At 36.9% G+C, this 13042-nt stretch overlaps 1 protein-coding gene across 3 annotated transcripts in view; it reads left to right on the top strand.

The window, feature by feature from the left end:
- Window positions 1-12504, top strand: part of GAB1 (GRB2 associated binding protein 1) — a 94912-nt gene extending 82408 nt beyond the window's left edge. For 2 of the 3 annotated variants that reach the window (XM_030948122.1, XM_030948120.1), the window contains exons 7-11: window positions 5377-5466; window positions 7216-7309; window positions 7649-7772; window positions 10688-10810; window positions 11018-12504. In XM_030948122.1, the coding sequence (XP_030803982.1) occupies window positions 5377-5466; window positions 7216-7309; window positions 7649-7772; window positions 10688-10810; window positions 11018-11176 (590 nt within the window). In that variant the 3' untranslated portion in view covers window positions 11177-12504. The remainder of the gene's footprint in view (window positions 1-5376; window positions 5467-7215; window positions 7310-7648; window positions 7773-10687; window positions 10811-11017) is intronic. The other variant, XM_030948121.1, reaches the window with a different exon arrangement.
- Window positions 12505-13042: the final 538 nt, after the last annotated feature.

The raw sequence follows: 13042 nt of genomic DNA, 5'->3' as shown, positions 1-13042 counted from the left end.
CATTTGGATGGCTGTGTCACAGCTACAGAGGATTGCGATTTGCTGGACACAATGGTTGTAAAAAAAATTAAACATGCCAGTTTTCTAAAGATAAACTGCAGTACTTACTCTGATACTAGTGCTGGGGATGATTAAGTTTAGGGATTAGGGCTAGGGATTTTTTTTTTAGGTAATTTTAAACTCCAAAGATATGAGGTAGAGCAGGAACAAGAGAACATGGGTAATAATGCCCTATTTTTAATTATCTTCATAAAATTTTTCTCTTCTTTGCTGTGCCCTTATCACTTTTTTCAAGAAAACACAGTTTTTAATGCACATATTGTCATGCTATTCCATTACTTTGTAATAGGTTTAATGTTAATCTTTAGTTTTCCGCTGAATAATTTAAATTTAGGGTTTTTTTTTTCTGTGTTTTGTTTTTGAAGTCTTTTGGACTTCGCAAATCTTAGTACACCATTAAACTGCTAATCAATAAACGCTCCAGAACACTGTACTTAGGTTTTAAAACTGTCTTTGTTATTGAATGTTCTTAGTTCATCGTGCTTTGGGGGCTTATAAAATACAGGCATGTAGAGTTACTCACAAATTAGAGTAGTCAAATAGTATCTTGATGATTAATAGCTTTGGTATTCACTGAGTAATTTTATGGCGTTTGCCATTCTTTGAGTAGTTTTATAGCATTTGCCAAATATTTTAGAAATAACTGTGAACATTAGCTGTCAGATCCAGTTGGACTTATTTTTTCCAATTCATTCTTAATTTCTGTAGCATTCAAATTACCAGTTCACTGTAAAAAGTTGTTTTGAGGGGATAAAGATGTCTGAGAAGACTGAAGAGCAACTCTTTATGTGACTGCTTTTTATATTTCATAACATTGAAGAATAAGTTGATTTCAATTTGTTTTTATTGTCCTAAAGAGACCATAGTTATCAGCATCCATATCTTATCCCCAACCAGCACAAAGCACATTATTGATGTTCCTATTTGTTGGTGGATACTAGTATGGAAATGTATTGGAATGTTCTATAACTAAATACATGTTTCTAATTACAAGTACCTTGGCAGGAGACAGTCTTACAAAAACAGAGATGAAAAAGCAAATTCAGGATATTTGTAGAGCTCTGTGTTGAAGACCATGTACTTGGGAATCAGGGTTCTCTTGGGTGAGGAAGAGAAGAAAAGCAGGAGTTTACTGTGCAGAATTGAAAACCAAATAATAAACTCTTTGGGAATAAGACAGTGAATTTCAGCCTTTTTTTTTTTTTGAGGAAAAACCTACAGTGATTCTAAGTACGGGAATTCTTGGACCTCAGTGCAAATTTCAGTTTCATCTAATTACAAAGGAAAGGGGTCATGATATGTATTTTGTTGATGAAAACAAGGAACTGTTGTTAGTTATTTCTCTCTGAAAGTACTTTTGTGTGGATGCAGTGCTTTTATGTGGCTGATTTCTCCTTTTGCTCTCCCCCTCCTATCCCAAGCACAGCACTGGTCTAGCATTCCTACATATGATCTCCTAGTCTCATAAGGATTAATCCTGTTGTCCAGGAAACAGATAATGCATTTCTCAAATTTTATGTTACATTAGTATATTTACCTAAAAATTTTAAGCCCTAAATAGCTAGTATTTAAATAGAAGTGTTGGCCTCTTTTGTGAGGATGTTTGCAATTTCCAGACATGAAATCCCTTGCCAGCAAGCCATGGAGCAAGCATCCAGTCAGGAAAGAAGTGTCCTTAACAGAAATCATGTTTAGTTCTGGTGTTTCAAGGCAATAGTCTGAGAACAGATTAATCTCTTCAGCATTATGTCCTCAAAAACAAAACCATTAGGACCACCTACACTGATGCAGGAGTTTACTGCAGTGGAGCAACTTCCTCCTGCCTCAGTATTATATTCCAAGTGTTCTATGGAAAACAACAAGACCCAATGCAAAAACCAAAAAGGATTTTTCAGTTTAAACCATTTTTTGAAATGAATTCAAACATGTCAAATGGACTCTTCTCCTGGTGACTTCACAGACAACGGCAACATTGACATGCCTCAAATACCAGGAGCAGAATTCATGCATCTGAGTGTGCTCCAGTGGCACAGCCATAATCATCTGCTGTGCCTGGCACTTGGTACAAGCAGCCATTTGTTAGAAAATTAGACTTCATTAATGATTTTTCAGCTCAGAGTGCCCTTCTACAGCCTGATAGGACATGCAGAAGCTGAGCTTCTCTCTCCTGGCTGTAGCATTTTGCATTTCACAGGTGGTGACTTGATAGAACAGTAACAACATCTAATTTTTACTTCTTGTTTGGTTGGTTTCACTTTACATAATTTATTTGTTTTTTGGGTTTTTTCACCTGTGTAGGTTTGCATCCAGTGGTGTTGCAACATTTATTTCCTTTTCAGTTTGAAAAAAAATTAAATTGCATAAATGAAACTTTTTTCCTTTACCCAGATTTATCTTTCGCAGAATAAGTGTGTAAATTAAAATATTATCTTTCCTGAGATGAGGTAAATCTGGGCCTGTGGGAACCACAGGAAATGTGTTCCTCAGTATTGCTGGTGTTTGAATGCTGTATGGAGCCAGAGTCTCCATAGAGCCCTACTGTCACTACACTGATTTGAAGAACAGCCCTGTGACACTTTAGTGAGTATTTGTAGATAGAACAGATGTGGGAGACCAGCCTGCTGTATAGGGGGGACGCAGTTTCCCCTCCATATTTTAATCAGTTTGTTGCTTTTCAAAGATACAGGGATGTGCTCCTGGGGAAAATTGTTGTTTGAAAGCAGTATAGGATACTATGAAGGGCTTTCAGTGCCCTGGCTCATGTCACTTTATCTTCTTAAATGAGCAAAAACAGGGTGAAAGAATTCTGGAGTTACACAAATAGGTAACCTCAGATTTGTGATTTTGATCTCCCCTTCCTCTTTTCCTTTCCCTGGTGTCAGGTCTTTCCTGTTGCACAGTATAAGCTCCTCAACAGAGTTTAGGCCTTTGGGTTTTTTGTTTTGTAGGGAGGAAAAAGAAAACACTCTGCACAAATATTTTAATTCTCTATGACACATTAAATGTGAAGAATTGCATTATCCTGGCTGGTTGGTAGCAGCAAGCTGGTTTGCCACCAAATTTATTGAGATTGAACAGTCTTCCAGCAGCAAGAGATGAAAGCTCAGTGAGTTTCTTATGTTCTTTTCTGATGTAGAAGTATTAAAGGGACCTGTACTTATTTATATAGCTCTTCTGGAAATCTGAGTGGTTGGTATAAGTGCTAAATTAAGTGGGAATCAGGCAGTTACATAATAGCCATGTTTTACAAACGGGGCTAATCCCAGTTCAGAAAGGTTGGCTGTGCTAGACCATGTAGTATAATTAACACAAGGAGAAATAATGAGTTACAGCCTTGAGTTCCTTGAGCTTATTCTCTGTATTATGGGTTTCAGGCACTTTAGTCTGTTTGGTTATAAGAGCAGAGGTTATTAAGTGCGCACTGCTTAAATAATTTAATTAACTCTGTTACCTCTGCTAGTTTTCTCACTGTGCTTACAATCTGTGCTTCTATGTCAGTGCAGATTAACTTGAGTTGTATTGGGCCAGATTTCTTTTAAATCAGATTATAAAACTGTGAAATACAAAATTATTATGATCAGCAGATTATAAAACTGAAATACAAAATTATTATGATCACATCAAAAAGTGTTTGGATTTGAACTTCTTAAATTGTTCCATCAGTTTGAAGATCCTGGTCTTTTTAAATAGGCAGGCTTTTATCAGAGAGTTATAGGCAAGGATTTAAGAATATTGGATCAGCTCAGAATTGAGTACATCGGCATGTTTGCTCATGCTTTTGACTTGGCTCTAGTCAGGAATTGTTCATGTTCTGCTTCACAGTCTGTGTCTTTGGTCAGCATTGCCCAACTGTTCACCCGTTTCATCAGCACATTGAGCCATTTAAGGGAGCATCTGATTTTGAAATTGGAAAAGAACTGTTTGTGTAAAAATTACTTCATGTCCTTTTCTTTTTAAGGAAGTTGCTATGCAGCACTACTAATGTATAACTAAATTTTATCTTAACCTGCATGGTCTCTCAGAAGCACCGTGTAGAAGTTAAGATACAGTACAAAACCTGTATTTACCTTTCTTGTTACTTGATTATTCCCAATACTTCAGTGATAACACTAATAGAGCGCATCATATGCAAAACCCTTGGGGTAGTGATTTGCAAACTTCTGGTGTTTGTTGCCAGGTTTATTCTTTGCGAAGCATTCTCACCCATTGCTGGGAGTACCACACCTTAGTCTGTACCAGTCCTTTTCCATTTTGTGCTGTAGGGCAGCTTGCTAACATAACCAGACTTAAACTTTTCATTTGGTTTATTCATATGGCTTCTTGGTGTACCACTTGAAGGCACTTGCCTTTTTTAATATTAAATATCTAAATATAATATATTTTTATATATTATTATATTATTATATATTATTAGTATCATATTATTATTTATAAATATTAATGTTATACTTTGTCTGATAGACTTTAATGAAAGCTTAGGGCTATTACACATTATTGATTGTGTTTTTTTCAAATAGATGGCATGACCTGGAACACTTGCAGAGTTCAGCCAAGTTGGCTAAAGAAAATCCTTGTTTTGGGAGGTGATTTGTGTTACTCTCTGCAGGGAGATGATTAGTATTTTCATGACAGGGTCATTTCTGGTGGGGGTTGGGTTGTGCCTCGGTGGGGGCGCTGTATGCAGGCTGGAAACTTGGGAAGAAAATCCCAGTGTGTCTGCAGGGTCGGGGTGGTGGGGTTTGGTACAGACAGATGGAGACCTCTGGGGAACAAGTTTAAGAAATACACTGGTAAAAAAAGATTCTTGGGGCATCTCAAGTGGGAGATACACATCGGGTGGAAGACCTCCCAAGAGTACCACAGGAGTGGAGACTCCCAAGAGTCATTATTTCAAAGAAATTTTGTGACTAAGGAGGATTTAATTTCTCTGAGGGTACTTCAACTTGTATCTGAAACATGACTGTTCTCTTTTGATACTAAATATACCTCAAGTATGTACTTTTATTTTTTTTAATCAAACCAGTTAGTAGTAATGATCAGTTGCAATATTTGTTGATGCACTTTTTAGCCTTTTTGTACAGCTTCTACATTTGCCTCCAATATATTTATTACTTGCATGCAGTCTTCTCTTTGTTTCTGGTTTGGTGTTTAAACCCTTAGTGTGATTCCCAGCTAGAGTGTAAAATCTCCTTCAGCAGCTTGCTTATGCTTGTGGGATTAACTTTTCTGCAGGGGATTGTGATGTTTATTTATAAAATTCCAGTTTTCCACTTGCAAATAGAATATTATTAAGAGAGTCTTCTTTTTGCCAATTAGGTCAAAGTCCTAAAATTTTAAGACCTAAACCACATGGTTTAGAGCGAACTGATTCACAAACCATAGGTGACTTTGCTACAAGAAGAAAGGGTATGTACTTTAGCACTGTATGTATATAGAGTTTTATAAAAATAAGTGAAGCAAAAATGTTAAAAATTGTTATTTTAGAATAACTCTGGCATATTCTATTCTGCTATAGTCTAAGGTTATGGATGCATTTTCCATGCCAAGCAACCAGTTTTCTGTATAAGGAATTAAAGATTTTCTGGCTTGAATAGTGCATGGAGATTTTTCTTTGATGTTAACATGAATGTTCTGATCTCTTAAGTTGTGGCTGTTTATATTTTGCCTGTTTATTTAGAAGCAAATATATCACAACTTGTAAATTGTACATAGTAACTTGTAAGTTACTTGAAACTTTTGTTAGGCAGTAACCTGGAATCACAGTTCACTTAGCTCTTGAAATGAAGCAAAATATTGATCTTCTGATCATACACTAGTACAGACATCTATTTATGTACCTTAAAGAGGATTGTAATTAATTTGATGGGCTTTATTGAAGATGCTGAGTTGGTGCCTAACATAGTCACAAGAAGTAGAGAAAATAATGAACAACATTAAAAATCTCAGAGAAGTATCACTGATTACCTTTGGGTTTTGAAGTCCATTGCAACAGGATGACATACTTCTGCTGTTCTTGGTGGGCTTTGGACGAAATCCTGGCTCTGTCTGCTGCAGCAGCACCTTGCCCACTGTTTATTCCTGCCAGGTAGTCTCAGACCTTTACAGAAAACTTGAGCCAAGCTGATAATTTTTTATGTCAGTTGTACTTTAGTATCATCTTGCCTGTGTCATGTTCAGTTCTGTTCCTACATGCCTGACACTTGGTCTTAGTGAACCTGCCGAGAGGCAGAAAACTCATGGTGGGAGGGGGCACAAGGACAGAAAGGGCAGTTTTTATGATGACATTGCATTTTGTTTTCTAAAAACAGTTTTAGGGAGGATAAAGTTGACAGCAGTTTGACTCTGTGATATTTTTTTTTCCACAAACCTTTTCATACTTCTCTTTTGCTAATGTTTAGGAGGTGTGAGACATATAAGCTGGAGGGAGGGATAATGTGTTTCTTGCTAATAGCCTACTCATGGTTCTGTTCTGAAAATGAAATTTAAAAATGGCAATTTTTTAGAGAACAGTGTTATCTGTCATGAGTGGCACAAGCTGTCATGAGTGGCACATTGCTCTGCTTGACTGTGGATGATCTGTGAAGCGAGCCAGGCTCCTCCTGCTGTTGGTTCATTTCTCACTTTTGCAGACTTAGTTTTAGCTGCAGGTTCTGCCCACTCATGGAGCTATGAAACCTCACCAGTAAGGGCACATGTACACAGTGAGGGCAGAGTTTGCATATTAACAGCTGGCTCTGAGCCAAGAAAAGTCCCCAGAGTTGGTTTTGCTGAAACAGCCCATCAGCCCTGCCCTGGGCTTGCCAGCTCAACAAGTCATCAAGACAGAATGAGGACAGAACATGATGCTGCCACTTTCAAAATCTCTTTTCAAAACAGAATTACTGCCTACAAGTATATGCTGCAAAATTATGAAGTTGCAGTGGTTTTTTTTATTTTATATTTTAATTTTTTAATTGATGTTTCCTCTCATTACCTGAAAAGATTAAAAATGTAAGTTAATCTGTCATGTCTTTCTGAAAATGGAAGTGTCTCCCTTTACTAGTATTTACTATTTGAAAGATAAAGGTTTTTTCTGTATTTAGTCTGTGAAAAGCTATTAAATTTAAGTTTGTTTAGGAAAGTTCTGTGCTTTACAGTTGTCTGTTTCCTACATAGCAAAACCAGCTCCACTAGAAATAAAACCTCTGCCTGAATGGGAAGAATTACAAGCTCCAGTTAGATCTCCTATCACCAGAAGCTTTGCACGAGAGTAAGTTTCTAGGCTTTTCCTCATTCAGATTAATCATTTTGGTGACTAGAGGGTTAATAAATGTGTGTACATCTGTATCATATTTTTAGCTTGTTTGTAGCTTGAAGTTTCCCTTGGAAGAGTGTGAGTCTGTGTGTGTATCTGTGCATTGAAATAAAGTGTGTCTGTGTGAAATTTTGTTTTGTGATATTAATATCAGGGACTATGTATAAACAAAGAATGTGACACTCTGGTAAACTTGAATGAAAATTTCAGCTCTAATATGCTTATTTTTGTTGTTTACCAGGAGGTTTAAGATATTGCAGATGTATTGTTTGTAAAATAATTCCTGGTAATTAGCTCCTCCAGGTTTCCCGTGTCTCCCAGACCGGATTCAGTTCATAGCACAACTTCCAGCAGTGACTCGCACGACAGTGAAGAGAATTATGTATCCATGAACCCAAATCAGTCCACTGAAGACCCAGTATGTAAAATCTACATCTTAACTACTCTCTTCCTGTGCAGTCCTTACTTTTAAATCATACAAACACAGATCCTTCACTCAACATCACTCGCTTTGTATTTCTGGATCAACAGAATGATTAAAAAATCTCCATAGCAAAGCTGTAATTTTGGTAGGATTTCACTGAAGAAGTTTAGAGCATAAAGAAAATGGTTGATATACATGTCTATTATATAAAGCAGTATACAACATGACTTTTTTTCTACCTCTTTTCTAGAATTTGTCCCCTCTTTGCAATTGTTTATCCTTGGGCTATGCGCGAGTCCTGTATTATGACATGAAGGGAAATAAACTGTCCTAGGACCTCTGAGACATGCCTAAAAAAACTGCATTAAAAGGACATCTTCCAGGAAATGTAGAAGGAACAGGGGAAAAAACAATTGATACTTGTGGTATACATTCTATGAAAATTGAACCATGTGTATTTTATTAGGCGTCTTTCAAAGGAGAAGACAGAAGGAGTCTTTGTGTATTAAATGTCTACATTTTTTCCCCTTTGGGGGGAATTTTCTCAGATAATGAAGCTTCAAATCCTCAGCATGGAGTGCAGTTAGTTAGGAAAAGTTAATGATGCACACTGTGGGTTTTCTTTGGTGAGGGAAAGGAGAGAGAGAAAAAGACTCAGTAGCAGTAGTTTTAAGGAAGACAATAGCAGTAGACCTAGGCCTAAACTGAAATATAGTTTAGAATATGCATAAAGCTCTGAAGACAACCTGTATCTTGAGCTCAGCTTTTTGTCTAGTCTAGAATCATGGAATGGTTTGGATTTAAAGGGACCTTAAAGACCATCTCGTTCCAACCTCCCATGCCATGGTCAGGGACAGTCTACTAGACCGAGCTGTTCCAAGTCCTATCCAGTCAGTTCAATGTACTCATATGTTTGGGTTCTTAGTAGGGGATACAGCAGTATTTTTCATCTTGAATTCATTTATGTATGACCTTCTTTGGGGAGGGCCTGTCTAGCACCTTTTTTGTTCTGTTTGTGTGTCTGCCTTCTTATATGGCATGTGCCGGCCCATCTCACTGCCCTTGGGCTCTCCTCTTGCAATGCTGTTCACTTTCCTGTCCCCTGCTGCTCTGGGTTCCCTCCCAGCCTCCTCCAGTGTCCCTGCCCCCCAGCTCACCACTTCCACCTCTGGGTGCTGCATCCCAGGTCCCCCTCATGCCATTCCCTGTGGGAGCTGGTGGGGTGCAGGCTCCAGAGCCTGTGGAGGGCCCCAAGCTGTGCCTTGTGCTTCCCAGGGAAAAAGCGCCAAGCTTGGGCGACCTGCTGATGTTAATTCTTAGCTCCTCTCTTGCAAGGGCCATTGGTAAGTAATGGGTGATGTCCTGTTTCACATGTGCAAGAAACATCCCATATTATACCAGAGATTAGCCCCACCCGTGCCCACAGTTCTCCCTGCACAGAATCACAGTTCAACCCGGGTGTTCCTGTTGATTCTTAAGGCTGTTCCAGGGGCTTAACTTCCATACCAAGATGATACAATTAATGCTCCAGCTCATTAATATATTCTGTTTGTTTGCACCAGTCCTTTTTAAAGGTTATTCAACAGATTTTCTTTCTGTTTCATTTGCGTGTATTTAAAATTTCTGTTTCCTAATGCAGATGTTCTGCCTGCTTAGTTTGTTTGAAATAACAGATTATTTTTTGTTTAATGATTAACAGCTTTTTAAGTTTATCCTGGAAACATTGATACAGAATCTGATTTTTGTATCTTTAATACACAGAAATTTGTTCTGAGAATTTGAGCAATGAAAATGAACTTCACATTAGTTGTTTGTGTTTGTCCTTGTTACCACTTAATGTTAAATGAGCTGGACAGTAGAGATATAATGGATTACTTCAATTTAAAAAGCCCAGCCCATTTGGCTTTAGCCCATAAAATATTTTACTTCCTAAAGAACCAGAACATTTCTGCATATCTCATGGCCTTTGTTTTAAAATTTTACTTTTTGAGAATTTTTAATCTTAGCAAGGAATCTGTATTTCTTAATATTTTTCTGCCATCAGCTTTGAAGCATCTTCTTTGATGTCATACTTACATTTTAGTTAAGAAAATCAGCAATATTCTGCTTTTTCTTTCAAGTTGCTCTCAGCCTAACCCTTCTGTCTTTCCTTCTGCCTTCTTCTTCATTTTTTGCTGACTGCTGCCCTCTGTCTTCCTGTTTTTTCTTTATCTTTTAGAGAAGAGTCCTTCTATTGTACTGTTCCTATAACACCTGTTAAGAGGGAGGGATCAGGCTGGGAGAGGACAGAGGAGGTGAGGTTGTAAAAGTCTGGGCTAATTGAAATTTAGGTATATACAATGCAACTTCAGTTCAGGCAGCCCTACACATATTTTCCAAAGTTCTAATATTTTAATCTTGTCAATTGAACAATACTCTTTGATTTTCACCTTAATCATGATGACTTTTGAATGAAATGTAAACGTTTCATTTTTAGATTTGCCACTGCTGTCAAGCAGAAATTATTGTAGGCATTTAACAAAAATTGAGGAAAATAGAAAAGTTTGTGCTTAAGTAATGTTAAATTTGAGATATAATAACTACATTTAAAAAGAACAAAACATGATCTGTTCTTATTTCATTATATGAAGGGGACATTAAGTGGAAAGCACAGATGGGTTTGGTGGCAACCTTAAATTTGGGGGGTGGTTTTTGGGTTTTTTCCTCCCATTGGGTTTTGACTCTGTCCCATTTTTGACATAGAATGTATGCCCTTGCCATACAGGGTCAATGAAATTTCCATTATTTAAGTGATTGCAATTGTTTCCTTAAGTTTTTACATTTTGGCAGTTTATAGTAAGCATATTTGATTATGTGGACCACATTAGTTTGTACATTTGTAGCTGAGGTTGTTTATATTATGATTTCAGAATTTGTTTGGAAGCAACAGCCTTGATGGAGGAAGCAGCCCTATGGTAAAACCTAAAGGAGATAAACAAGTGGAATATTTAGATCTGGACCTAGATTCGGGAAAGTCTACCCCACCTCGTAAGGTAAGCAGATGTTCAGCTCTTGCTTTTCTGCCATCAGGAGTTCAAAATTGCCTTCAGTAAGATCTCTTAATGGTCATTTCTCAAATGATTAATGGAGAGACAGTGTTGATCCTTTCAGAGAAACCAGTGCTTGTTCTGTGTCTGTTTGGGACACCTACTTGCTTTTTTGTTGTTAATTTACTTGAACTTGTTTCTCACTGTTCCCAGAAAAAGAACAGTGGCTCAGGCAGCAGTGTGGCAGACGAGAGAGTTGATTACGTTGTGGTGGACCAGCAGAAAACACTGGCCCTGAAGAGCACGCGAGAGGCATGGACTGATGGCAGACAGTCTACAGAGTCTGAGACACCCACGAAAAGTGTGAAGTGAAAACACTGCTTTGTCTTTGATGAATGGAAATAAGTGAATTTTGAAGAACCACAGAACCACAATGGCAGTGTTGTTCAGCTGCACAGTACCTGATTCCCCGGGGTGGGAATCAGTTCGTCACCAAATAGGTTGGAAGCCAAAACACACTTTGAATATATCAAAGGAACTTTAAGACCATGGATTGGCTCTGTGGTGTCTGGAAAAATCACAGTCTGTAAATAACCTGTAAAATAATATTACTTAGATTTCAGAAAACCTTTTGTTCTGTAGTTAACACATTTGTAGTATTACTGTGTTTATGCACTTTTTCAGTTACAATGTTGGTTCAGGTGTTCACAGTTAGTGTACCTTAATGTCTAATTAATCTGGAGAATTCTTTTTTCCTTACACTACTATTTCTCACAATTTTAGGTTAATTAAGCTACATGTAGAAATGGAAATTAATATTTGAACTTCATTTTAACAATTCAAAATTGATTTTGCAGAAATACTTTCACAAATGAATAATCTACTTGAAATGCCAAGAGACAACCATTAGTTACATATTTGTTTATATTTAATACATACAAGATTATTTGGAAGTCTACAGGTTTACCTTCCTAACAACAAATAGCTGTGAGTTAATAATAATGAACTGTACTGGCTTTAGACCTAAAATCATGGCTTATATGTTAGTTGTTAGTGGTGGAACTTCTGTTGTATTTTATTAATGACAGTGTTCTGTGTTCAATCAGTGAAGATTCTGCAGGGTGGGATCTTACACTTTCAAAGACTGAATAATTAAATGTCAAGTAAGCCTGCAAACCACTGATGGCATGCAGTAATATTGTGATCTCACACTTATTAACAAGAAATAACCTTTATATTATTTACAGAAGGTAGAGTATATAAATCAGGTACGTACCAAGCACTGTTGTGCTAATACACTGATCAGGTTTAGACAATGACCTTTAGTTTTGTACTGTTTAGAAGTTCTAATGTCAGTTTTCAGTTCAAGATTAATGGGACAGTTTGACATTCACTTTTTGTAGTACTAGCAAAATACTGTGATTTTGAATTAGACATTAACTCAAATGGAAATACTATGTTTTAACACCATAGTGCCCTTCTTATGAGCTCTGTTTTACTTTAATCTCCTGCTTGGCCTTATATTTAAATCCCTATGCAATTGATATTTTATATCTCTGTTTTTAAAAATTAGATAATGTACCTAAATTATCCCCTTGTACACCACTTGTTGCTCTTTCCTGGTACAGGATATTAAACTCTGTATACTGTGATCCTTTATTTTACTATGCCAGTTCCAAATAATAATCTGCCTTGGTTTAGAAACATTTTTTGTTATTTGGAAGAAGATAGAATTCTTTAAATACATGAATGAGTTAGGTCTAGATAGAAAACTTACTTTTGTTTCATACAAATGCCCTCAATTAAGTGTTTGGTTTCATTTTCCTGCCCAGTTGGTTTTTTTTTTTTTGTCCAGATCATTTAAAAGTTGAGCTTAAAGCTGCATTGTTTTCTGGCATGTTGGCCTTTGTACTGTGCCTAATCTACCATCAGTTGTTTCTCTCTCTCACAGCCACAATTTACAGTATGCAAATGATCTTCTTCCTAACAAATGTTCTTTTTAAATTAGTATTATTTTGATGCTTTGAGTGTTCATTTTAAAAAAAGAAACTAAACACAATGCATTTTGAGGTAAATTTTAAATAAATCAAGTTGTTCTGTTTTGGTGTGTAAACTCTGTCTTGCAAAGCAGCAAACGGATGTCAGTGTGTCTGGGAAGGTGCCTGGATACCAACCACATTTTTTCAGAATTGTAGATGTACAGCTAGAACAATTTTTAACTTGGATCTCTGATTTAAA

Source organism: Camarhynchus parvulus, chromosome 4, assembly GCF_901933205.1.
Source record: "Camarhynchus parvulus chromosome 4, STF_HiC, whole genome shotgun sequence".
Classification (NCBI taxonomy): domain Eukaryota; kingdom Metazoa; phylum Chordata; class Aves; order Passeriformes; family Thraupidae; genus Camarhynchus; species Camarhynchus parvulus.
Note: the sequence above shows the minus strand (reverse complement) of the source record. Positions and strands in the feature narration are given on the sequence as shown.